Raw genomic sequence first — 25,039 nt, 5'->3', positions numbered from 1 at the left:
TCACATTACAATTAAAAACACATAGTTACACATGGAGTAAAACAAACATACAGTCAATAATACAGTGAAAAATAAGTCTAAGGGAAAATAAAAATAAAATAGGGAGGTGAAGGCAAACAAAATATATTATATATAATAAATAAAAATCAAATATAAAAGGCCATGGTGGCGAAGTAAATACAATATAGCAAGTATAAAAAAATATATATATAAAAAAAAAATGCATATCTGTATTCATTATATGGAATCCATAGATTGGGCCTATTTTATTTAAATTGCCTTACTTCCTTATGAAGTGTAACTCAGTAAAAATTGTATGTTGCGTTTTGTATTTTTGTTCAGTGTATTGGAACTTGAGTAATAGCCAACTAGCTAGTTATTCAAACACGAGACGGGTTGGTTGTTTAGCAACAACTGAGCCGTGCGCAACTATGGGGCAAAACAAACAGGGTTGGTTTAGGTTGTTGACAACATGTAAGCTGTATTTCGTCTTCAATATTTACAAAAATATATATTTGCACATTCAGCAATTCTCTCAAATACATTGTTATTGGCATGAAATCAGTCACCTCAAAATAGACATGGTATCAGAGGTCAACCGATTATGATTTTAACGCCGATACCTATTAATCGGGCGATTTAGTTAGTTATAAAAAATATATATATATTTTATATATTTGTAATAATGACAATTACAGCAATACTGAATGAACACTTATTTTACCTTAATATAATACATAATAAAATCAATTTAGCCTCAAATAAATAAACATGTTCAATTTGGTTTAAATAATGCAAAAACAGTGTTTGAGAAGAAAGTAAGTGCCATGTAAGAAAGCTAAAGTTTAAGTTCCCTGCTCAGAACATGAGAACATATGAAAGCTGGTGGTTCCTTTTAACATGAGTCTTCAATATTCCCAGGTAAGAAGTTTTTAGTTGTAGGAATTATAGGACTATTTCTCTCTATACGATTTGTATTTCATATACCTTTGACTATTGGATGTTCTTATAGGCACATTAGTATTTCCAGTTTAACAGTATAGCTTCCATCCCTCTCCTCGCCGCTACCTGGCCTCGATCCAGGAACACATCGACAACAGCCACCCTCGAAGCAGCGTTACCCATGCAGAGCAAGGGGAACAACTACTCCAAGTCTCAGAGCTTGAAACGATATTAGCGCGCACCCCGCTAACTAGCTAGCCATTTCACATCGGTTACACCAGCCTAATCTCGGGAGTTGATAGGTAGTCATAAACAGCGCAATGCTTGAAGCATTGCGAAGAGCTGCTGGAAGAACACACGAAAGTGCTGTTGAGTGAATGCTTACGAGCCTGCTGGTGCCTACCATTGCTCAGTCAGACTGCTCTATCAAATCATAGACTTAAATATAACATAATAACACACCAAATACGAGCCTTAGGTCATTAATATGGTCGAATCCGGAAACGATCATTTCGAAAACAACGTTCTGCCCCTGAACAAGGCAGTTAACCCACCGTTCCTAGGCCGTCATTGAAAATAAGAATGTGTTCTTAACTGACTTGCCTCGTTAAATAAAGTTGTATAAAAAAAAATACAGCAAAATCGGCGTCCAAAAATACCGATTTCCGATTGTTATGAAAACTTGAAATCAGCCCTAATTAATCGGCCATTCCGATTTAATCGGTCGACCTCTAATATCAATGACAAACTAGATTGTTTCATCTTGTTGTTCTTGCTAGTGATCTGGCCATTCAGAATCACAACAACATGTAGACTTCTGCTCCGTGCACATCGTTTTTGTCAGCTAACCCACCTATGGAATATATTGCATATCTGGAAAAGGGGTGAAAGTAGCAGACAAAACTCCTCCGCAATTTACGATGGAGCTGAGCGGTGACTAGTGTGGGCAGACTGGAGCTTCGACATCACATACAATGGAAGGTTTTATCAGTCTTCTGATTAGCACCCAATGAAAAGCCCTCAACTACAACGTGTAATTTCGGGCTATTCTTTGGGTGCTGAAATCAGTAGTTTATGATAACTACATTTTGTGACATCGGAGCTTCACTACACCCACACTAGTCCCCGCTCCTCTCCATCGTAAATCTTGGAGTTGAGTTTAATTGGCTAGGGCGAAAGGGAAGCTAAGCTATTTTCAGACAGCCAGCGGAATATTGCAGACTTCCCCGCCGAGTATGTTACTTGCCCCTCTAGTTAAAGCGGCTAGTGCCTTCAAACACAAGGGTGACAGCCGCCAGTGACCATAGCAGCTAAATAAATATTATTGACGTGTGAAAATATGTGTGCTTTGACACCATAAGCATGCATTAAAATGAATTTACATTCAATAGAAATTATTAATAAAAAAAATAGCTAGCTAGAGTGGGCTAGACTGTTTTCTACTGTGATTGGTCAACAACTGCATCACTTGGAAAAAATAAAGCAGAATCCTATTTTCTCCGCCTCTGCTGAGAGGCTACAATTTTGCCCTCCGCCTAGGCTTCATTGAAAATGATTGAGCCACCCCGTCCGCCGCGTGCTGTCTGTCAGCGCCTTTTTCGTAGCCAAGTCGTGACTCCTTAGCTCGCTAGAGCAACTAATTAGACCAGGCCAGAAATACTCGGACAGGCTCTTGAAGTTGGCCTAAGAATAACCAATACAACACGAGTGAAGAGTTTGCATTTAGCTAGCTAATAAATTACAGCTACATTTCTAGACATCAATACAAAGGGTAGCTAGCCATTTTTTTGGTAAGTGGACGTTTCAACTCTTGTTCACCATCAGACCGACTCCATCAATCAATAGCTACAGATTGTAACACCAGATGTGATTTAAATCCCAAATATTTGTACTATTATACTGGTAGTTACAGGTGTGGCTATACAAAACGTCACCAGAGACTTTTCAACTAACCTGGTATGGATGACACTATCTTCATCATCGATTCGTGGAGACAGGGGTCTCATAAAATGTCCGTGTCCAGTTGCAGGGGGTCTGTTTTAGAAAATGCTGCGTTATTAAAATTTATTTTTTTGGTCATTTAAGTAATCCAACAATGTGTACTCCGCCATCTTGTCTATTTCAAGTCTTCTCTCATTGATTGAGAGATAAGAAAAATACATGGAAACTGGAGACTTTTACATCACTGGTTAGAGGACAGTCAGCTACATTTTGGAATGTTGTGTTTTGATACGGGGTCACCAAAACAAAGAGAAAAGCAACACTTGTCATCAATGTTCCCTCTAATTCTCTGGGGCACTGAGGACATTTTAGGTCTTGTGAGTGGAAACTAGAAAGTTGTGAGAACTTAATGCAACTTCCGGTGCACGTTTACTGTGAGCACTGAGGCTGTACCAGTACAGTTGTAGCTAATAGGCCATTGTGGCTATTTGAGCATAATGTAGGTCTACCAACAAAACCAATGGAGCAAATCCCATAACATTTCCACTTGGAAATAGTTTATGATTTCTGAGAGCCTGCAGTAGCCTGTATGTGGTGTTCAATGCAGGCCTACATTGCATGACTCTTTTATTTTTATTTTATTTATTTWATTTTTATTTTTACATAATGAAGGGCTTGCCATTAAATATTTTTACTTGACTGTAAATTGCATTGTATGATGCAAGAAACTACAAAACAAGCAATTACCATGCAGAGAATTAGACAATATAGGCCACCCCTCTGCCTATTGGCTTATTTGCATATTCAAGCCTGTCTCAAAATACAACACTGCCCCTTAAATTAAGACAAGCTTTTTACCTGAATTTTCAAAGAAATGTAGCCTACATGTTTGGTGCTCTTCTAAGAAGCAGTAACTACCCATTGCTGACCTATACTTATCTATAACTGGGTTATAACTCGCGAAGAATATCAACATGTGCACGCACACGCGAGGCTCTGATCTGAAAAGCGCATTCACTTGGAGGTAATTGAAAGAGATCCCTGCCAATAGAATTCTACTCCTTTGCACTCTGGCTCTCCCTACAACAAAGTCAGACTCAATATTGCAAAGTTAGATTTGTTTTGGTTTGTTGCATTGAAAAGGGGCTGACTATAATGTTGATTTCATCAAACTTATCTATATAGTGCGAAGTCAGTGAAGTTCAATCTCTTGCATCTCTGCGTGGCTTGCATTGCTTCTGCGTGGCAGTCCTGCGCCCTCGTGCAGCTTAGAGAGGACATTGCTTGTCAGTCACTCATCGATTTATCACGTTGAAATCAATTGCACAAAAGGGGGGAGATGAGGTTACGCGTCCTGTTAACACAGCGCAAAAAACACACGGAATGTGTACATCACTGGTTAGAGGACATCTAGCTACATTTTGAAGTGTTGCGTTTTGAATCAAGTGGGTCGCCGTTTGTTTACAAAACAATGAGAGCGGAGCCTTGTGAGTCACTGTGTTGTGCAGCACACACTCAGTGATCTAGTTACGGTATGGAATTCACAATTAAATGTTTGCCAGCTAGATATCTTAACTAAGTTAACTGTCTAAAGTGTGCTAAATGCACTGTAGTTGTGCAGTTGGTTTGCTAATTTAGTAGCTATCTAGCTAAATTGTTAGCTTCTTCCAAAATCAAGCTTGGCTTTGAAACAGCAGAGAATTCCCTCCTGGATCTAGAGCTTTGCCGTCTAATATTTGTTTTGTGCGTGCAGCAAACTGAGTAGCATTTTTGAGTTAATTTGTAAAATGGGGTGTCTGTCCTGCAAATAGTTTAGGTAAGAGACTGTATAAAATGTTTCCAATGCACTCGTTAGCATTTAGTTAGCTTTCTCTATGGGCTTTTACATATACTTGTTAGCATTGTTAATCTTCGGTATTAGAGGCTCAGTGTTACCAAATATCCCGTGATGGCACACGGTCGGTATGACAATCTGGATACCGCCCCAAGCCTAAGAGACCTCCCCGAATTATCCGTGCCATTTGAAGGGGGGAAATGATAGCGTTCTAAGTCTTGCGACCCCCAGTGTGTGCGTATGTATATATAAAAAATAAAGATACTGATCTGTTTTTAAGCAATTGAACTTGTCATTGTGTTTACTATAAACTTTTATACTAAAATCACCAATCTGAGGTAAAAAGGATGTAATTCCCCCCAATTCGATGTGGTCAAAACGTCAGCTTGTGTCCGCATCATGGAAAGTACCGTAATATACATTAATTAGATATGGTAAAATTGTCATAATTTGGTCTGATAGTAAATGAAGCAAACTCAGATTTAATCAATGCTTTTCTCATAAATTAAGCCATTTAGAAATTTTTTAAATGCGCATTTTAACCGGGCGCTCTAGAAGGAGCTCCCCATAATGACTGCAGCAGCCATTAATTCGACATCCCTACCATGATCGTGAGTGCGATATCAGGCTCCACTCCAGGTAACTAGGTTTATCGGTCGGGTAGCTAGCAAAGCGATCTGATTTGTTCGCAGCTAAGTTAGCTAGCCAGCTAACTAAAGTCATAATGAGTTAATCTATTCTTAGTTACCTAATACATACATATCGAGCTAATGTGTTTTTTCTTTACAAAGGGAAATGAACGGCAAGGCCAAGCATGAACCCAATACCAGGAAGGAGAGGCCCCAGAAGCGTGGAGGTGGTCGCTTTGAGCCCTATGGAAACCCATCAAAGAGATACCGTGTGTTTGTCAGCAACATCCCATACGATGTGAAATGGCAGGCACTCAAAGATCTAATGAAAGAAAAAGGTAAGGTGTTAAGAGTTGTGTTGGATCCGCTGTAGATATGAAGACCAGCATGGCTAATTAACCTAGCCTTCCATAACTGGTCATTTGTGTTGAACCACTTCACCATGTTGACTGGAAGGCCTCTGGCCTGTAAAGGACCCAAGTTGCAATTATTAGCTATGAGGTTCTTGGTATGTGGACTAGGTGGCAAAACTTCAAATGGGAGCGGGTTTTCCATGGATTGGCCTGTGTTCTGCTAACTCTCCGAGATGTTTCAGATTTCAGAACAGTTCTGTGATTTCTGCCTTTGGCTAGTCATTTTTATAGTGCTGCGAATAGCATTATAAATTTGTGCTTGATCTCTTCAGCTACACTTGATTGAACAGTGGGAATCTACCAACTAACGGGGGCTCTTCAAATGAAGTACAGAGCTTATAGTATATGGGCAATCAATTCCTGTGTTGGGTCTTGAATGGTATAGCAAATTGCGTTTCTCACAAATGCAGAAAAATAGAAAAACYTACTTATTACCTTGAGACATAATGAATTGTTCTCAGGTGCTTACGCTACAATTGTTAAAGCGGTTCTTGCTGCGTATGTTCTGCGTGATCCTTTTCTTGGCGATTGTCAAATGTAAGAATTTTATAATGTTTGATAACTGGTTCTGTAATTATCTTAATTTGCAGCATGGATCAGTTGTCCTCAACTTATCTTCAATTTGGATCCTGCAACAAAAGCAACGGTGTACTGTTTATCTAACAGTTTAAACAGACGTTTACATGTTTTTGGCAAAGCTATAGATATGTTAGGTCGAATGTAGTAAATAGCACCTGCTTTTAATCACGATAAAGCATAGGTGTTCTGAGAGGTTACCAATGCTTTTCAGAAACAGAATTTAGTGTTTGGATATAATTGAATGTGGCGTTAAATTGCATTCTCTTTTTTAGGTTTGTTGTTTCCGCAGATCTCCATGTTGTACCGATCACGGATGTGTGTTTGCGATTTCTTGGGGTACAGGTCTACAAAATGAAGCATCTTCTTACGCCTGTTCTTGTTTCAGCTGAGGATTGGTTCATGTCCATTTATGGTGCTGACTCATTTGCTGGAATTAGCAATGGTTGTCCCTCTGTTAGTTACAAAGTTGGACACTGTTGTGCCTCCAGGTCCAATGTATGTACAACTTTCCAAAAATTTAATTCCATGTTCTTCAGACATTGGAGATAGCTGAGTTGGTACAATTTAGTTTTTCGTGTGTATTCATTCAAAGGTGCGGTAGAACCGTTGTATCAGTCAGTGGTTCTAAATACATTTAACAAGGAACATGGATTTTGGAAGGGTGGACTCGTGGTTTCAAAAGGCTTCGCAAACTTTCATTCTGTCAAGTTTATATTTAGAAAAGGGTTCCTCCATGATGACAATCCATCCGATAACAGGGCTGGTAGCTATTTGACTATTGTTCTTTTCATTCTATTGGTCTTTGTGTTTCGGGACTCGGCYAGAACAGGCTAAGAAGCCATTTTAAGATCCAGTAAGAGCTTTTTGTAGATCTGTACCAGAATTGTGCTACTGAGGTGCTTGGGGGGAGGCTCTGGAGTAGCAGGCCGAGCTCACGGTCACCAACCGCTTGTGTGTCTGCTCTAAACCCCCATTGTTCTCTCGGCTTCTCTCCCTTGGTGTGTGTCGTCTGGAATCTGATTTGTAGTGGGTGAGGTAACGTACGTGGAACACTTAATGGACGGAGAAGGCAAATCAAGGGTAAGTGCAATAGACAAACCTGTGTTTGTCAGCTTGAGTTTCCTTTTCTTTAATTGTGGGGATTTTCAGACATGGAGTGTTGATGAAAGCGTGTCAAGTGGGTGACGCTGAACAGAACATGTTGCAGTCTGGCACTGAATGACGTCATCTCATGGGTTGGCGTCGTATTGGGAATTCAGGTTCCAGTAGTTTGGAAAGTCCATTTTGCTGCAGATTTGTTCATCTGGGACTAAAGTGGGGCCCAGCCCCCAAGAGGTTGTAACGTGCAATAGATTTGAGTCCATTGAATTGTTTTTGTCGAACAGATATTTCCTTCAAGAGTCCATTTTGTCTGTGGGACTTCTGCTTTTGATGTGGACAATGTTTTAAGGGTWTAGATTCACCAGACTTCTGCATTATATTGTCTGGTGACCAGCTTTTAAGCTGTCAACTCATTTTGAAAGAGTAGCTGACTGTTCTAGGCTAAGGCCATACAAGTGAGTAGAATGTGTTTAACCTTGTTYTTGAATATGCATGAAGTCATTGTTCTCTACATTGCCATGACTGATTACTAACTCGAATGTTGTTTTTCTACTTCAATGATGCTGTTGTGCGGTCTTCAATCAACAAAGGGTTGTGCGTAAGTATTTTCTTCATCCAGTCTTTATTCTAATAGATGTCTCAGTTTTAAGTTCCTGATATTCATCATGGTTTTTGTCTCAACAGGATTGTTGAGTTCAGGACTGAGGAGCTGATGAAGAAGGCTGTGGAGAAGGTCAACAAGCACAACCTGAATGGTCGGCCCCTGAAGGTTAAAGAGGTAAGCAATATTTTGTTTAAGATAATGACACCAGAATAAAACAAATCTATCATTAGGCTTGTATTTCCTGTTTGGTAATGTTGCCAATGTTTCTCTAATCCTATTTCCCCAGGACCCAGATGGTGTGATTGCCCAGAGGGATTCACACAGGGCCCAGGGTGGTGGAGGTGGTGGTGGGCCCCCAGGCGGCCATGGTGGAATGAACATGGGGATGGATCGCATGAATATGGAGCGGATGAACATGGACTGCATGGGCCCAGGACCGGGCGGCCCACCCATGGTCAACATCCCCCCCAGCCTCATGAACAACTCTAACATCCCCAATGAGATCATCCACGGGCTGCAGGCTGGCAAGATCGGAAGCACGGTCTTCGTAGCTAACGTAAGTCGCGGATTGTAGTCCAGTATGCCAATATAGATATTTTTTTAAATATCAGTTGAAGTCATATATTGCATTATGTTATTGCAAGTATTTTAACCTTGTCAATTAGGGATGCACCGATATGACATTTTTGGCAGATACCGATATCCTATATTTTCCTTCCTTTTAAATTTCGCTGCTTTTTAAGCATTCTAGTACAGTTAAATAGTTGAAACACACACGCACTGACCAAAAAGTTAATTTGTTGGCATTTACGTATGTCCCCATTACCAGTAAAACATAATCAAAACCTATTTCTTTCACTCGTTGTGCTGTTTCATTGTTTGTTCAGTCTCAACCAGGATTTCATCATGCATGTCAAGCAGCGAAGTTTCAGCTCTGTCTGTCCGTGGCCTCTCTTCTTCGGGTGCGCACTGTCACTGTGTCCGTTTCCATCTTGTCCAGCTGTTTAACATTCTCACGTAAACCATGTTTCTTGTCTGCATCYAAGTAGCGGTCCTTGTACCTAGCATTGAGCATGGTGGCGACACAGTAAAGAGGCTCAGAGAATGCCGCCGAATCGCTTGTTCACAGCCTATAGAAGAGTACTTTTCCAAGTTAACCCGACGGTCTGTTGGCATTTTTGTTGAGCAGGCGTTTCAATGCCATGACAGAGGGTATCACGTCTGCTGTATCACGTCTGCTGCAGATGCAGTTGATGAGCTTATTTCTCCAGTCAGTTGTTTGAATGGAGCTAGGAGTGTGTTCATGTTTAAAACATGTTCTCAAATGCCATTGAAATGGCAGCAGTGGTATGAGAACCAGCACATTCTTGAGCATGCAATACGGATTTCCTCAGTACGAAGTCCTTGTCAACCCACTGTGCTGTCAAACTCCACATGCTCATGGGGCTGACATCGCTGGTCCAAATGTCAGTCGTGAAGCTAATAGCAAGTAGCTCAGGGATGTGCGTTTCAATAATACTGTGTAACTCCGGTAGGGAAACATCTGAAAAATAGCGCCTACTTGGTACAGCCGGGGCTCGAGGTGTTCGACCAGTCGGAGAAAGCCAACATCATCTACGACAGAGAACGGTTGATTGTCAAAGGCAATGAATTCCATTATCTTGCCGATAATTGATTTCGCCTTTGAGTTGTCTCAAATGTTCTTACTCTTTCAAATGACTGCTTGACTTGAACTTGTTTAGTTGTTGGAAGTGTGCGCTTAGTATGTTTCTGCTTTTATTCTGTGTAGTGCTGTATTTTTCGTGGCGCCATTACGTAATCTACCTATGTTATATGTATGCACGTCAGCTTTGACATCGGTTTTGCACATCGYCGTTAAACTAGACACCGGGCCGATGCTGGCATTTTTAGATAATATCTTCCGATTCCSTATTGTCAATGCAATGTTGTTTCCAGCTGGACTACAAGGTTGGCTGGAAGAAGCTGAAGGAGGTGTTTGGCATGGCAGGAGTGGTGGTGCGTACTGACATCTTGGAGGACAAGGATGGGAATAGCAGGGGCATGGGCACTGTCACCTTTGACATGCCTATTGAAGCTGTCCAAGCCGTCAGCATGTTCAACGGTCAACTACTGTTCAACCGGGTCATGCATGTCAAGCTGGTAAGCAACATATATTCTAGAGACTAACATTTGTTAATTTTAGTAAATGTTCAAACTGTACACATTTTAAGCAATGCTTGTGTTGGATATTTCAGGATGAGAAGTCCTTGCCAAAAGGAGACTTTGCACCACCGGAGAGACCCCCAGCACTACCCCGTAAGTACAATGTGTCTCCCCCCAAAGTAAACGAAAAACAGAACTAATCTGTCCAAAATGTTGAGTATCTTCAAGGCTAGCTTCCATAGGATCTTCAATAGAAGGGCTGGTAGTATTTGTTTCTCTCAGTCATCCATTGCTTTTCCCTCAGGTGGCCTGAGTGGCATTGGGCAGGGACTGGGGCCTGGTGGCCAACCCATTGACGCCACCGCACTGAACCGAGGTGGTGGTGGAGGAATGGGCAACATGGGACCTGGGGGTAAGGGGCTGTCTTTGTGATCCTCCTTCACTTAGAACTTTAATTTGACTTCTTTCAGTCACTTACTAATTGTTTGGTTTATAGGCATGGATGGCATGGGCTTCGGTGGTGGCATGGGTAGAATGGGAGGTATGTATGTTTTGTACTGCGTTGAATGAGTTCAGTTCATCAAATCGTTTGCATTGTGTTTTTTTCTAATACTTTTGAGTGTTAAAGATGACATTTTGTTCTGATTTTTTTCTCAAGACATGGATAACTTTGGTGGAGGAATGAACAACATGGAGCGCTTTGGACCATCAGGAATGGGACGTATGAATGGTAAGGAAATTAATTTCACTCTGACATGGAACGTTCACATTTGGCTGGTCTTCTAATAGTTTTATCTCTTGTGTTGTCAGAGATGGACCGTGAGATTGGTGGTGCTTTTGACCGGGAGTGTGGTCGAAATGAAATGGGCATGTCTCGCAATAATTTTGGGGAGTCCTTTGATAGAGGAATGGGTAAGTACTTTAAGGATTTGCTAAATTTCTTGCTCATGTGTTGAACACGCCTGAAGCTGATTTCTCACAGGACCTAAACTCTGCCTCAATTGTCGTTGTCGTTTCTTTTGTTTTCTGTTTTCCCTCGACTTACAGGTAGCTCACTGGGCATGGACCGCATGAGCTCTGGCATGGATCGCCTGGGTGGTGGAATGGACCGTCTGGGTGGGATGGAGAGGATGGACCGTGTGTCTGATCTGAACAGGCTGGGGGGCTCTGGCTTTGACCGTATGGGCTCTGGGCTGGACCGGCTGGGTCCTAGTATGGACAGACTTGGTTCTGGCCTGGATCGTATGAGCTCCAGCATGGACCGCCTGGGCCCAGCTGGGTTTGACTGCCTAGGCCCATCCAGTTTAGACCGCATGTCTGCCGGCCTGGACTTCACCTCCCCCATGGGCATGGCGGACCGCATGAACACCGGCATGGAGAGGATGGGAACCAACTTTGACCGCATGGGGTCTGCTGGCATGGACCGCTTCCCGACCACCGGGCTTGACCGCATGGGCTCCACCATGGACCACATGGGCGCTGCCGGTGTTGGAGGCCAGTATGACCGGCCTGCTGAGATGGAACGTGGGGGCTTTGGAGGAAATGGCTTTGGAGGAGCCGGAGGTCCTGGGGCCAACGCCAGGAAGGGCTGTCAGATCTTTGTCCGGAATGTAAGTGTCTCTAGAGAAATAAGTGTCCCCATTGTTGTGGTTAAAGCGTATTCAGCATATTGAACTAGTATTCGACAGTCACCATTGTAAACTTCAACTGATCGATTTGACTCTTCTCTTGTAGCTGCCATATGACTTCACCTGGAAGGTGCTGAAGGATACCTTCAATACATGCGGTAAGAACATAATCTAAACTTTTCTCCTCAATTTTGTGGTATCCAATTGTCTCATCGCTGCAACTCCTGTACGGAGGCGAGGCGAAGGTCGAGAGCCATGCGTCCTCCGAAACCCAACTGGTTCTTGACACAATGCCCACTTAACCCGGAAGCCAGCCGCGCACCAATGTGCCGGAGGAAACGCCGTACACCTGGCGACCAATTGTGCGCCTCCCTATGGGTGTCACGGCCGGCTTCAACAGATCCTGGACTCAAACCCAGAATCTCTAGTGGCACAGCTAGCACTGCGATGCAGTGCCTTAAACCACTGCGCCACTCAGGAGGCCTTTTTACTACTTTCTACATTGTACAATAATAGTGAAGACATCAACTAACACATGGAATCATGTAGTAACCAAGTGTTAAATCAAAATATTTTAGATTCTTCAAAGTATCCACCCATACATCACTCCACATCCACCCATACATCACATCCACCCATACATCACTCAAAGCAGCCACAACTGTCAGTAACAGTGTCCATGATTGAGTCTTTGACTGAGATAAAATGGTCAAGTTTAAGTTGGACCGCCGAGTGAATGAAAAGCAGCCAACAAGTGCTCAGCATATGTGGGAACTCCTTCAAGACTGTTGGAAAAGCATTCCAGGTGCTGGTTGAGAGAGTGCCAAGCATGTGCAAAGCTGTCAAGGCAAAGGGTGGCTTCTTTGAAGAATCTAAAATATATTTTGATTTGTCACTTTTTGGGTTACTACATGATTCCATGTGTTTTCATAGATTTGATGTCTTCTATTCTACAATGTATAAAATTGTAAAAAATGAACACGACCTTGAATGAGTTGGTGTCAATTTGACTGGTAGTACGTAAGGACTTTCTTGCACCCAAGAGGCCAGTGCTGTAGTCAAGTCACTAAACATCTGTAGTCCCTAGTGTTAGTCCTTTTAAACTCGAGTCAGAAGCCCCTAAAAGCTGTGGTCCAACAATTTTTTTTAAATCTGAATTGTTGCTTTAAGGTAACTAGATATTACAACGGTTGCATATTTAACATACTAATAACTACAACAGCAAGTAAGAGATTTTCTGACGCATTCCCCTCTGGTCGAGTTCTAGGGAGTCAAGTCTCTTGCGAAATAATAATCTTAAATGTAATTTAATGTGTGAGTTAACCCACAACATTTCACAATTACACCATGGTGAGTCTGACTCAAGATTCAATTGGAACGTCAGCCAAATAATTTGAACCCGTATCTGCTTTCTTCTGCAGGTATCGTCCAATATGCTGACATCAAGACAGAGAATGGCAAGTCCAAGGGCTGTGGCGTGGTTCGCTTCGACAACCCGGAGACTGCCGAGAGAGCCTGTCACACCATGAATGGCTACAGGCTGAATGGAAGAGAGATCGATGTCAGAATTGACAGAAATGCATAATCGTCCAGATTGTCATTTTGACCCTGATATTTGCATATTTCTAATCGTCCAGATTGTCATTTTGACCCTGATATTTGCATATTTCTTGGTTTGTTGGGCATTTGTAACAGTGCAAATGTGTACTTTTAGTTATTGCTCATCTGTGCATTTTTTTTTGTGACAATTGTATTTCTTTATTTTACTTAATGCTTCACTTCATTGCTTTTTGTTCTGAGGTGTTTTGATAATAAATATCATTGGAATTTTGTTTTCCGTCTCTTCCTTGCCACTCAAGTGTACTATCGTAGCTTGGAATCKCAATGGAGTAGATTTGTTTCACTATGCTAGTCACTGGGTATAAAAATAAAGAACTATAGAAAATATAAATTAGAATCCCAGTAACACGAAACAACTGTCTGTTCACGCTGGAAGGTCTGACACTTTCTCCAAATTTCTCTTCTAGGRGAAATGTAGCTGAAACTGCAGAGCTGTCTCACTTCTGAACCTGCAAGTCAGGCTCATTACTGTTGTCCCCGCTGTTACTCACACTCGGCCTGAGGTAGTTCTCTGCAATAGATGAGGGGATGTCATCTGATGCATCCATATCCTTCAACACAGAAACAATCATTAATAACTGGCTAGCTATCTAAAGAACGATCATTTGGCTAGGCAAGAAGTTACTAAGCTTGTGTGAGTAAACTATGGAATAGAGTGGAGAAGCAATTTGTTTATCATAGCAACATGTGATGGCAGCTAACTACTTTCCTCAATGAATGTCAGTTCAAATGCCTTGGTGGTCAGGAGATTAGAAATCCCTCGTGTGATGCTCTAAATGTAGTCTGCCGGTTCTTTTTGTACAATACCTTCACGAAGAGGGAAGCTTGTGAGTTCGGAGAGAATCCCATATGTTCTTTGAAAGTAAAAGCAATGGTATTGCGGAAATGTTTGCTACTTAGCTTGCTAATGTTGGATAAATATCTAGCTAACTTGACCTCTAGCCTGTCGCTGCAGTGTCCAAATTTTCACCCATCTTGTATGGGTTAGCGTTTTTTTTTAACATCCGCTTATTTTCTTTCTCATTCAGCATATGGACCAGCGCCTAAAGCGGCAGTGATACAGTACTTGCGCATTATCAGGCATTACTTATTTGTATGTGTTGCTGTCGGTGTCTGTTTGTTTTCTTTTATACAAAACCAAATATTCTTATAACACATTGTTCTATCCTTGTCCGAGCCATAGTTGGTGCTACTGCTAACACCTCTCCTGGTCTGGATTTTTGCTTTTGAAAATAATATATTTTTAATCATGATGCATGCATCTGCCTATGTGACAAAGTTGGTGCTTTCATCCGACCCGAACTATTTATTTTTCGCTTAAGGCGAAAATGTCCAACTTTCTTCAGGCTCCTCCACATATACGTCAGAAGGTCATCAGCGGGAAAGGTCACAGGCAATGCAACCAAGATGGCGGCCTCCTTGTGTCAGTGTTACCAGGTTAGTTGTCATTAAAACATATTTTTCCACATTGTCTTTTAACCAGAAATAATTAACTTAATATATTATTGAAAATAGCGATGGAATGCTTATATACTCGAACCGCCTTCTCCACTGCAATACGTTTTAACGCCGAATCAGACTAATTTAGCAGCAAGACTTCTCTGAATGGAATCTTGTGTCGTGCCGGTGTTTGGCCCTTGATTCATAACCGTATAAAATGTGTACCAAGCAGTAGTTTGCTGCTCTCTGTATGCACATTTCGAATATGCATCATTTACACTTTTGCACACTTATTTCAATAGCATAGACAGATGACATGGATATCGTTTACATGTCACATTCAATTGCACAAGACTCTGAAGGTTTTTTTAACCCTCAAAGTAATTTTTGAAAATGAAATAAAACTGTATAGGCCAAAGTTAACAATTGTAGCTAGTAGGAGGAATCTGTTAATTTCATAAGCAATAAAGGCTATGTTGTCTTCAACATTTTTGCAATCATGATCTCTGAGGTGGCAACATCAATTCTCTTGGGCACTTAAATTGTAGGTCTAACAAATCTTCTCTGCCAATCATAATGTGGCCAGAACACAATTTTATAATGATTATTTCTAATTGTGTATTTCTCTCTCTAGCTGTGTGTCAGAAGAAGTTTGCTTGTCTCCAGTCCTTCATATTTGCTCCTACACAACAAACCTCATGTATACAGGATATGTGGGTCTCTCACAAGTTCTTCACAGGTAACAGTGACTGTTCCCCTTTGTGATAATCATTAATTGCGTACTAGTAGCATTAACATTCAAAGTGCAGGCTGTGTGTAAATCCCATTTCTGCTTTAGCCAACTTGTCTTGTCCAACAATGTACTCTTGTTGAATGCAGAAGTAGTCAGATAACCAAAATTCTTTGATTCCTATGCAGAAATACACGACCAAAAGTATGTGTACACCTGCTCGTCATACATCACATTCTAAAATCATGGTCATTAATATGGAGTTGGTCCCATCTTTGCTGCTATAACAGCCTCCACTTTTCTGGGAAGGCTTTCCACTAGATGTTGGAACATTGCTGCGGGGACTTGCTTCCATTCAGCTACAAGAGCAATAGTGTGGTCGGGCACTGATGTTGGGTGATTAGGCCTGGTTTGCAGTCAGTGTTCCAATTTATCCCAAAGGTGTTCGATAAGATTGAGGTCAGGGCTCTGTGCAGGCCAGTCAAGTTCTTCCACACCGATCTCAACAAAACATTTCTGTATGGACCGCTTCAGCACTCAACGGTCCCGTTCTCTGCGCTTGTGTGGGCTACCACTTCGCGTCTGAGCTGTTGTTGCTCCTAGACGTTTCAACTTCACAATAACAGCACTTATAGTTGACCAGGCCAGGAATTTGACAAGCGGTCTTGTTGGAGAAGTGGCATCCTATGCGGTGCCACATTGAAAGTCACTGAGCTCTTCAGTAAGGACCTTCTACTGGCAATGTTTCTATGGAGATTGCATGGCTGTGTGCTTGATTGTATACACCTGTCAGCAACAGGTGTGGCTGAAATAGCTGAATCCACAAATTTGAATGGGGTGTCCACATACTTTTGTGTATATATAGTGTGTGTTCCCCTTTCTCCAACTCATGCAATGCCTATATCTTGCTCTAGGTACGATATGCATCAGACAGGGGAGGTGGCCGAAAGGGCTTCTTTGGGGGGTTCTTGGACAACCTCAAGCAGGAGCTCAGCAAGAACAAGGAAATGAAGGAGAACATCAAGAAGTTTCGTGAGGAGGCCAAAAAGTTGGAGGAATCAGAAGCTCTGAAGCAAGCTCGGAGGAAATATGTAAGTGCTGCCATCCTTTGAACAGCTTTATTCCTTGATCTTCAGGTGGACATTTGTGGCCCAGCAAATGATTTGAAGCGCATGTCACGTGTTGTTTCATTGTCACATTGGACAAAGGATGTTGTTATGCAGGTTGGATTGAATAATTACTTGATTTCTTTCCTTCACTATTTTACTTCCTTAGCAAACCATAGAGTCTGAAACTGTGAAGACGTCTGAAGTTCTGAAGAAGAAGTTAGGGACCTTCTCAGAGACTGTGAAAGAGGTACATGGATTGCTGTTTAGTTACTCATCAGCCTTGATGACTAAACTTGAGCATGGTAAATGTAGAGCTGCATGCTGTCAATTAAATGGAAACATTGACATGAATTACATAGTGCCATCGGAAAGTATTCAGACCCTTTGACTTTTTCCACATTTTGTTACGTTACGGCCTTATTCTAAAATTGATGAATAATTTTTTCCTCTTATTTTACCCCATAATGACAAAGCAAAAATAGGGTTTTAGAAATGTTTGGAAATGTATTAAAAATAAAAACAGATACCTTATTTACATAAGTATTCAGACCCTTTGCTATGACACTCAAAATTGAGCTCAGGTGCATTTGTTTCCATTGATCATCCTTGAGATGTTTCTACAACTTAATTGGTGTCCACCTGTGGTAAAATCAATGCATTGATTTGGAAAGGCACACACCTGTCTTTATAAGGTACCACAGTTGACAGTGCATGTCAGAGCAAAACCAAGCCATGAGGTTGAAGGAATTGTCCGTAGAGCTCCGACACAGGATTGTGTCGAGGCACAGATCTGGGGAAGATTACCAAAAAATGTCTGCAGCATTGAAGGTCCCCAAGAAAACAGTGGCCTCGATCATTCTTAAATGGAATAATTTTGGAACCACCAAGACTCTTCCTAGAGCTGGCCGCCTGTCAGTAAAACGCACATGACAGCCCACTTGGAGTTTTGCCAAAAGGTACTTAAAGACTCTGACCATGAGAAACAAGGTTATCTGGTCTGATGAAACCAAGATTGAACTCTTTGGCCTGAATGCCAAGCTTCACATGAACCATGGGGGTGGCAGCATCATGCTGTGGGGTTTGTTTTTCAGCGGCAGGGACTGCGAGACTAGTCAGGATCAAGGGAAATATGAACCAAGTAAAGTACAGAGCGCTCAGGACCTAAGACTGGGGTGAAGATTCATCTTCCAACAAGACAATGACCCTAAGCACACAGCCAAGACAATGCAGAAGAGTCTTCGGAAAAAGTCTCTGAATGTCCTTAAGTGGCCCAGCCAGAGCCCGGGCTTGAACTRGATCGAACATCTCTGGAGAGACCTGAAAATACCTGCGCAGCGAAGCTCCCCATCCAAACTGACAGCGCTTGAGAGGATCTGCAGAAAATAATGGGAGAAACTCCCTAAATACAGGTGTGCCAAGCTCGTATCGTCATACCCAAGGAGACTCGAGGCTGATTTCGCTGCCAAAGGTGCTTCAAAGTACTGAGTAAAGGGTCTGAATATTTATGTAAATGTGATGTTTTTTATACATTTGCAAAAATGTCAACCTGGTTTTGCTTTGTCATTATGGGGTATTGTGTGTAGATTGATGGGGGGGGGGGACTATTTAATCCATTTTAGAATAAGGCTGTAATGTAGCAAAAGTTAAGGGGCCTGAATACTTTCAGAATGCACTGTATGTAGGTCTATGTCTTCGGCATGTCAACAGAAACGGMGTGTGTGTGTGTCTCAGACAAAAAGTTAGTGTCTGTTTGTTTTTAGGGTCTGGAAGAGGTCAGTCGTACAGATATAGGGAGGAAGATCAAYGAGGGCGTGGAGGAAGCAGCGAAGACAGCCAAGACGTCTGCGGAGTCTGTGTCCAAGAGTGGAGAGAAACTGGGAAAGACCGGTGCCTTCAGGGCAATATCTCAGGTGAGAAATGGATAGGTTCTCCAAGGTCCAAAAGGATCAATTCAGCACTTCAAAGTCAAATACTGGGTTTGGTCATGTTCACTGCATTATAGAAATCACTTGCTCCATTTTTTGGGGGTTYTCACTGCATAAACTAAGCAAGTCAAATGATCAGGAGGGAATGTACAGAAACAACCCATTGCTTAGGGAGCTCATCACAACAGCCCATGCATTTCCCTAAAGCCTGCTGTGTGTGCACATACAGGGTATAGAGAGTGTGAAGAAGGAGATTGATGACCTTAATCAGAGTGGGCCCTACCGGGCCCCCAAAAGACTACGGAAGAGGAGTGACTTTTCATCTAAGGCTGCAGAAAATGAGAACAAGGTCTTCGAGGCCAATGAGTACGTGCTGACAGTCTCCCACTCTCATTCTGTTTCGGTAGAGCTCTAGATTTTTATTTGAGCAGAATTATCTTTAGAACTCAAAATTTGTCTATCAGACAAGCTCAATATCACACAATATTTATCAGTGCCCAAATTGCACTTGCAGGTATAATTTGGATTCACAGTAAGGGTGAAAATGAGTTCTAGTCTAGATAAGTGTGTGTGTAGTGGCATGGCCGTGAGCACTGAGCAGTGATCTGTTTTCTAGGGAGGCCATGGGGGTGGTGCTGCACAAGGACTCCAAATGGTACGCACAGTGGAAGGACTTCAAGGATAACAACATGGTTTTTAACAGTAAGGACAGCCTGTCTCACTATCAGTTTGTTAATCTTTCTGATGTCTGCCGTAGTCATTGCAGTCTAAGTATCACCCTTTCCGAATCATAATGTAGGAAGATGATGATATTTATATGATGAAGACTGAGTTATTACTCTAAAATATTACATTATTGCTACGTCAAAGAATGGTATGAATGTCTGCCACTGTAAAACGTTTGTCCAGTAGATGGGGCTAAGTGTATAAACTACCTATCAGTGGCTTAGTGCTTGTTACTCTGCTGGGCGTGGTGCGTTTATCTTTACTAAGTGCCCTTTGTCCTTAACTTTTGACTTTACCTTGAACATTTCCAAATTCGAACTGTCYTCATGGTTGGCAGTCAGAAACGTTCCGGTCTCCAAAATCATAGTCTTGAGGGTGCACATTGTAAGGGATCCGAACCTAGTGTAGACAGGGATCCCTCTGCTAGCTGATTGACTGCTGTATCAGACGGGTGAACAGTGTCCTGCTCCTATTAAAACCCTGGTGCTAATGGGCCCTCACTAACGAGCAGCAGGTAATGGGAGCCCAGGGACTTCCTAGGGGTCGGGGATGAGAGACTGGGGAGCAGTGGCTTTTTTTTTTTACTAGGAGCCTTAAACGACTGTTCCTGTTGTGGGTTTTTACCGTAGCTTTATACAGGGAGCAAGCAATTAAGCATTACCTAAGGAAACTGCACCGACTATAAATCATGTTTCTGACTTGTGAAAAGGAGCTATGATTTACAGTAAGGACATTGTGCAAAGTCAATAGAAATAAATTGTATCAAGTTTCTTATTGTCACATCACAACTTGCCTGACACTGTAAATACATCATGGAATTCAATCTGGGTATGTTGGTACTGCGTGTGTTATCAGAGAATGTGCCAGCGAAGTACAGTAAGTAATCAATCACATATCAGAGCGATACTGTACAACGACCCACAGCTCAGTCCCTGTGTTTGATCCATACAATACAACTCAATGCCCTGACCTTGGGGTAACACTACTTATGCTGAGTGCAAATGACATCTTCCCCCAGCCTGTTACTCTTTGTTTGACGTTGATGCACTGCAATTAACTGAGATGACTCACTATTTGCGTTCTCTTCCCAGGGTTCTTCGAAATGAAGATGAAGTACGATGAGAGCGAGAATGCCCTCGTCAGAGCGTCTCGTGCCGTCACAGATAAAATGACCGACCTCCTAGGTAACATACTAACTTCTCCATGCCACCAACCCTAACCCCAATCACGTATTTGGTTAGTGGGCTCGGTCTTTGTTCTTGTTTTAAAGTTGTGTGTATGTCTGGTCAGGTGGGCTCTTCTCCAAGACCGAGATGTCTGAGGTGCTGACAGAGATTCTGAAGGTGGATCCGTCGTTCGACAAAGATGTCTTCCTCAAGCAGTGTGAATTTGACATCATACCCAACGTCCTGGAGGTAAAGAAATATCTTTCCTCCCCTGACATTGGTGCGGTACAGATTGTGTTGAAGGCATACAGTAGGAAAACAGATTTCTCATTTTGAGCTGAAGACACTCGGGGGAGAGAACCCTCCATGTAACAGTTGTATGTCACTGCAGTTAATAGAGACACTATACACATTTTTCGATCTGCGATCTTGAACATTACTTGAAACATTAGTCTGTCTCACTTAAATCTGATGAATATCCAGACAAATTGTAAAATCAATGGAGCACTTCTTTCCCCGCTGTCCAGATACATTTATTTAATTTTTATTTGTCTATGTCTGCAGTGCCTCTTGAGGTGTGGATATCACCCTACTCTGACCTCTCTGTCTGCATTACCTCTCTGTCTTTCTGTCTGCAGGCTATGATCCGAGGGGAGCTGGAGGTTCTGAAGGACTGGTGTTATGAAGCGGTAAGCACTTTTTTTATTGACCAGTTTATCGACTATTCATTTGGACACCGGCTGAAGATGAATTTATTATTTTTGAAGTACTGTAAATGTAGACCTGCAATAGTGATGTTGAGATTTTCAGTAATTGTTTTTTCCTGCCCTTGTRGTTCTTAACCCACACCTCTCTGTCTTGTGTAGACTTACAGCCAGCTGGCCCACCCCATTCAACAGGCCAGGGCTATGGGCCTGCAGTTCCACTCTAAGATCCTGGACATAGACAACATTGATGTGAGTTACCCTAGGCCTTTTACGACCGTCTCATCCTAATATTTGTTTGTGGGATTTGCTTTTCTACTAGTGTATTTTAATTGTGTGTGTGTTCAGCTGGCCATGGGGAAGATGATGGAGCAGGGTCCAGTGCTGATCATCACCTTCCAGGCCCAGCTGGTCATGGTGATCCGCAACACTAAAGGAGACGTCATAGAGGGAGACCCTGTGAGTAGAATACACCCTCCATCTCTACTCTGGAAATGAGGATCAATTGTAAAAGTATTCAAACAGGGCTCTGTTTGTCTCTGAGCTTGGCTAATCAGACATGGCAATGTTTCAGACCTGGGGGTGCATCTCTTATAGTCTAAAATGGCTTCCTCCCTTTATCTTTCGAATGAGCGAAAGAGAGGAAGCCAGACTAGTCTATTGAGCCCCTGCCGACTGTCAGCCAGACTCCACATGAAAGCCTCCTGAGCTGTAAATCTGTCTGATAGGCCAGTGAGGGCACCTCAGGGAGTCTTTGGATTGGAGGAGGAGGGGGAGCTGGGCCTAATGGGAGGGTATCCACTCAGCCGCAGGAAACTGGCACTCCCTCAGTCTACCGCAAGGCACTACCAGGGGATTTAGGGAGGCTGGGCGTTTTATTTGTTCTATTGTTGATGATAACTTTTTTTCCCCCTTGTCTCTCACTGAGAGGATAAGCTGGACAGGCTAGCAGGGAGGGTTGTACACTTTGGACACCTGCTCAAAAGCATTGAAAAGTGACTTAATTTTCAACTTGCCAATACCTTTGTCTGTTTGGCCCACAGGACAAGGTGCTGAGGATGATGTARGTGTGGGCCCTGTGTCGAGACCAAGAGGAGCTGAACCCCTACGCAGCCTGGAGACTCCTGGATATCTCTGCCTCCAGCACTGAACAGATCCTCTGAGACCAACACACACATACACCCAGGGCTGGAAGACTGAGGAGAAGAGGAGGCGGGCTGGACGGGGGAGCATGGAATTACCACAGGGACATGAACAAGCAGTGCTGACCCTTTCAGCAACCCAGCAACTCCTCTTCCAGCATGGTTTTGGGTGGCCCACTGTGGACTGCCTCTTATGGCTGCCCCTCATGTACCAGACTGGTAGTCTTCACAGACCAGGATAGAGGAGACCCAGACTGGATAGACCTGTGTTCCCACTGGGTGACTCTAGGGGCAGTAGTCCACTCAGAGCAGTCGCTCTGTCCTTCTGTCTGTCACACCATGGTCAGATAAGTTGATACTGTCCTCCTCTCCTAGACATAATTATGTTAACTGGAGGATTGAGGATAAAGTGAAGGGTGTCTTTTAATGCTTCTCTGTTGATGCCTTCCCAGTTTGGGGAGGACATTTTGGATGCCATGTGGTCCACTAGTGCCCTATACACACATTTGTATGATAGCCCAGTCTAATTATTGGATTGAGAAAATCTCTCTTTTTTTTTTTTTTTAAACCCTGCTTCACCTTCAGACATTTTGTTTGAAGAGTTTTTTGTACCCATTTGCTGTAAAATGTTTAGGCTTGCCTTAAATACACTTGGAAATATCTGCTGATATTTTTGACGGCAAACTGTTTATTATTAAAACCTCAACGAATTGGGACTTCAATGTATGGCATGAGCTTATTATTATTTTTTAATATATATTTTTTGAGGACAAATCCAAAAAAAAAATTCTGTTGAACCAAATATTAACACTATTGTTTTAGTGTCACTAATTAGCATTCAGCCATTTAGCATCTGTGAACTTGGTGGTATGGCACACAGTAGATTTGGAATTCCAATGTTTTTTTATAAGGCCTCCAAACAACGCCATGCTGCTAAACAGTCCTAACACAATGGTGCCACACAAGGGGCTAGTCAGACCTCATTATTAATAGAGACAGATGTTTATGTACACGTGGATCCACCACTCTTCTGACAACTCATTGTATTGTGATTTGCTGCTATTTAGCTTTTTCCCTCCTGAGATCAGTGTATGTCATACTTGAGTGTTTGTTTTTATATCAAGCCCACTTGGCATAGACAGAAGGCTCCACATACTGGGGATTTTTATGATGGTAGTTTCTCATTACGTCATGGCCAAAATGAGTCAACTTAATAAACTTTTATGAATTCCAACCATGTTATTTGTTTTTAATGCTAAACTTGTTTTGGTTTATGTAACTTGTTGAACTTCAGCCCATGAGTGTCATAACAGGTAGATGGCTGCCATTTTGAAACCTGAGAATGAGCACACTTGTAAAGTTTCCCAACTGAGGATGTGCACGCTTTTTATTCTCTGACTGAAGAACAGAATATATTTCAAAACAGAGAGACAATATGTTCTATAGACTCCCTGTAAGCCAGTGTCCTTACTTGTCCTTTCCTGCATGTGAAGGTCTGACTGTAGAGTACGCTACAATACATGGAAAGTAGGCCTTATCATGACTGATGTCACCCATTACCCCTGTGAGGGCGTCCAGCACAGCTAGTGGAATGCAGAGCAGCGGGGCTTGCTGAGAACGGTGGGTGGATGTGGATGCTACCAGCTTTGATGCACCAGGATTGATTACCCGGGCCTTGGAAAAATTGATGAACAAGCCCACCTCCTGCCTATTGATTCATACATGGTAGTAAGTAGCCAACCTATTTCAGGGCTGTCTGTGATGATGGATCCCCCTAGCTGGTGTGCTACACAATTGAGATGGTTTGGGATGAGTTGGACTGCAGAGTGAAGGAAAAGCAGCCAACAAGTGCTCAGCATATGTGGGAACTCCTTCAAGACTTGGAGAAGCATTCCTCATGAAACTGATTGTGAAGTGGAAACATCTAGGAGCAATAACGGCTCACCAGGAAAGTGGTAGGCCACACAAGCTCACAGTACAGGACCGCCGAGTGCTGTAGCGCGTAAAGTTAGTCTGTCCTCGGTTGCAACACTCTCAACCGACTTCCAAACTGCCTCTGGAAGCAACGTCAYCACAAGAACTGTTCGTCGGGAGCTTCATAAAATGGGTTTCCATGGCAGAGCAGCCGCACACAAGTCTAAGATCACCATGCCCAATGCCAAGCGTTGGCTGCAGTGGTGTAAAGCTCACCGCCATTGGACTTTGGAGCAGTGGAAATGCGTTCTCTGGAGTGACGAATCACTCTTCAACATCTGGCAGTCTGACGGACGAATCTGGGTTTGGCGGATGCCAGGAGAACGCTACCTGCCCCAATGAATAGTGCCAACTGTTAAGTTTGGTGGAAAAGGAATAATGTTCTGGGGCTGTTTTTATGGTTCGGGCTAGGTCCCTTAGCTCCAGTGAAGGGAAATCTTAATGCTACAGCATACAATGATATTCTAGATGATTCTGTGCTTGCAACTTTGTGGCAATAGTTTGGGGAAGGCCCTTTTCTGTTTCAGCATGACAATGCCCCTATGCACAAAGCGAGGTCCATAAAGAAATGGTTTGTCGAGATCGGTGTGGAAGAACTTGACTGGCCTGCAAGTTGGCTGGATGTCCTATGGGTGGTGGACCATTGTTGATACACAAGGGAAACTGTTG

General features: G+C 42.6%; 2 protein-coding genes across 3 annotated transcripts in view; both read left to right on the top strand.

Annotated features, from left to right (window-relative positions):
- LOC111975893 (heterogeneous nuclear ribonucleoprotein M) overlaps positions 1 to 13,517 on the top strand; it is a 21,169-nt gene extending 7,652 nt beyond the window's left edge. The window contains exons 2-15 of one of the 2 annotated variants that reach the window (XM_024004570.2): positions 5,509 to 5,684; positions 7,366 to 7,418; positions 8,030 to 8,037; positions 8,124 to 8,217; positions 8,330 to 8,599; positions 10,000 to 10,203; positions 10,299 to 10,359; positions 10,511 to 10,618; positions 10,703 to 10,747; positions 10,865 to 10,936; positions 11,017 to 11,118; positions 11,254 to 11,816; positions 11,941 to 11,992; positions 13,256 to 13,517. In XM_024004570.2, the coding sequence (XP_023860338.1) occupies positions 5,509 to 5,684; positions 7,366 to 7,418; positions 8,030 to 8,037; positions 8,124 to 8,217; positions 8,330 to 8,599; positions 10,000 to 10,203; positions 10,299 to 10,359; positions 10,511 to 10,618; positions 10,703 to 10,747; positions 10,865 to 10,936; positions 11,017 to 11,118; positions 11,254 to 11,816; positions 11,941 to 11,992; positions 13,256 to 13,419 (1,972 nt within the window). In that variant the 3' untranslated portion in view covers positions 13,420 to 13,517. The other variant, XM_070447527.1, reaches the window with a different exon arrangement.
- Positions 13,518 to 14,782: 1,265 nt separating this feature from the next.
- Positions 14,783 to 22,953, top strand: LOC111975894 (mitochondrial import inner membrane translocase subunit TIM44-like). The gene is given in 13 exon segments (XM_024004576.2): positions 14,783 to 14,891; positions 15,529 to 15,633; positions 16,539 to 16,715; positions 16,900 to 16,980; positions 18,494 to 18,643; positions 18,888 to 19,024; positions 19,275 to 19,360; positions 20,476 to 20,568; positions 20,675 to 20,799; positions 21,189 to 21,239; positions 21,417 to 21,506; positions 21,603 to 21,713; positions 22,298 to 22,953. Coding segments are annotated over 13 exon segments (1,356 nt in total). The 5' UTR covers positions 14,783 to 14,861; the 3' UTR covers positions 22,418 to 22,953.
- The last annotated feature ends 2,086 nt before the right edge of the window (positions 22,954 to 25,039 follow it).

This window comes from Salvelinus sp. IW2-2015, linkage group LG16 (assembly GCF_002910315.2).
Source record: "Salvelinus sp. IW2-2015 linkage group LG16, ASM291031v2, whole genome shotgun sequence".
NCBI classification, from domain to species: domain Eukaryota; kingdom Metazoa; phylum Chordata; class Actinopteri; order Salmoniformes; family Salmonidae; genus Salvelinus; species Salvelinus sp. IW2-2015.
This window is presented reverse-complemented; position numbering and strand designations above follow the sequence as displayed.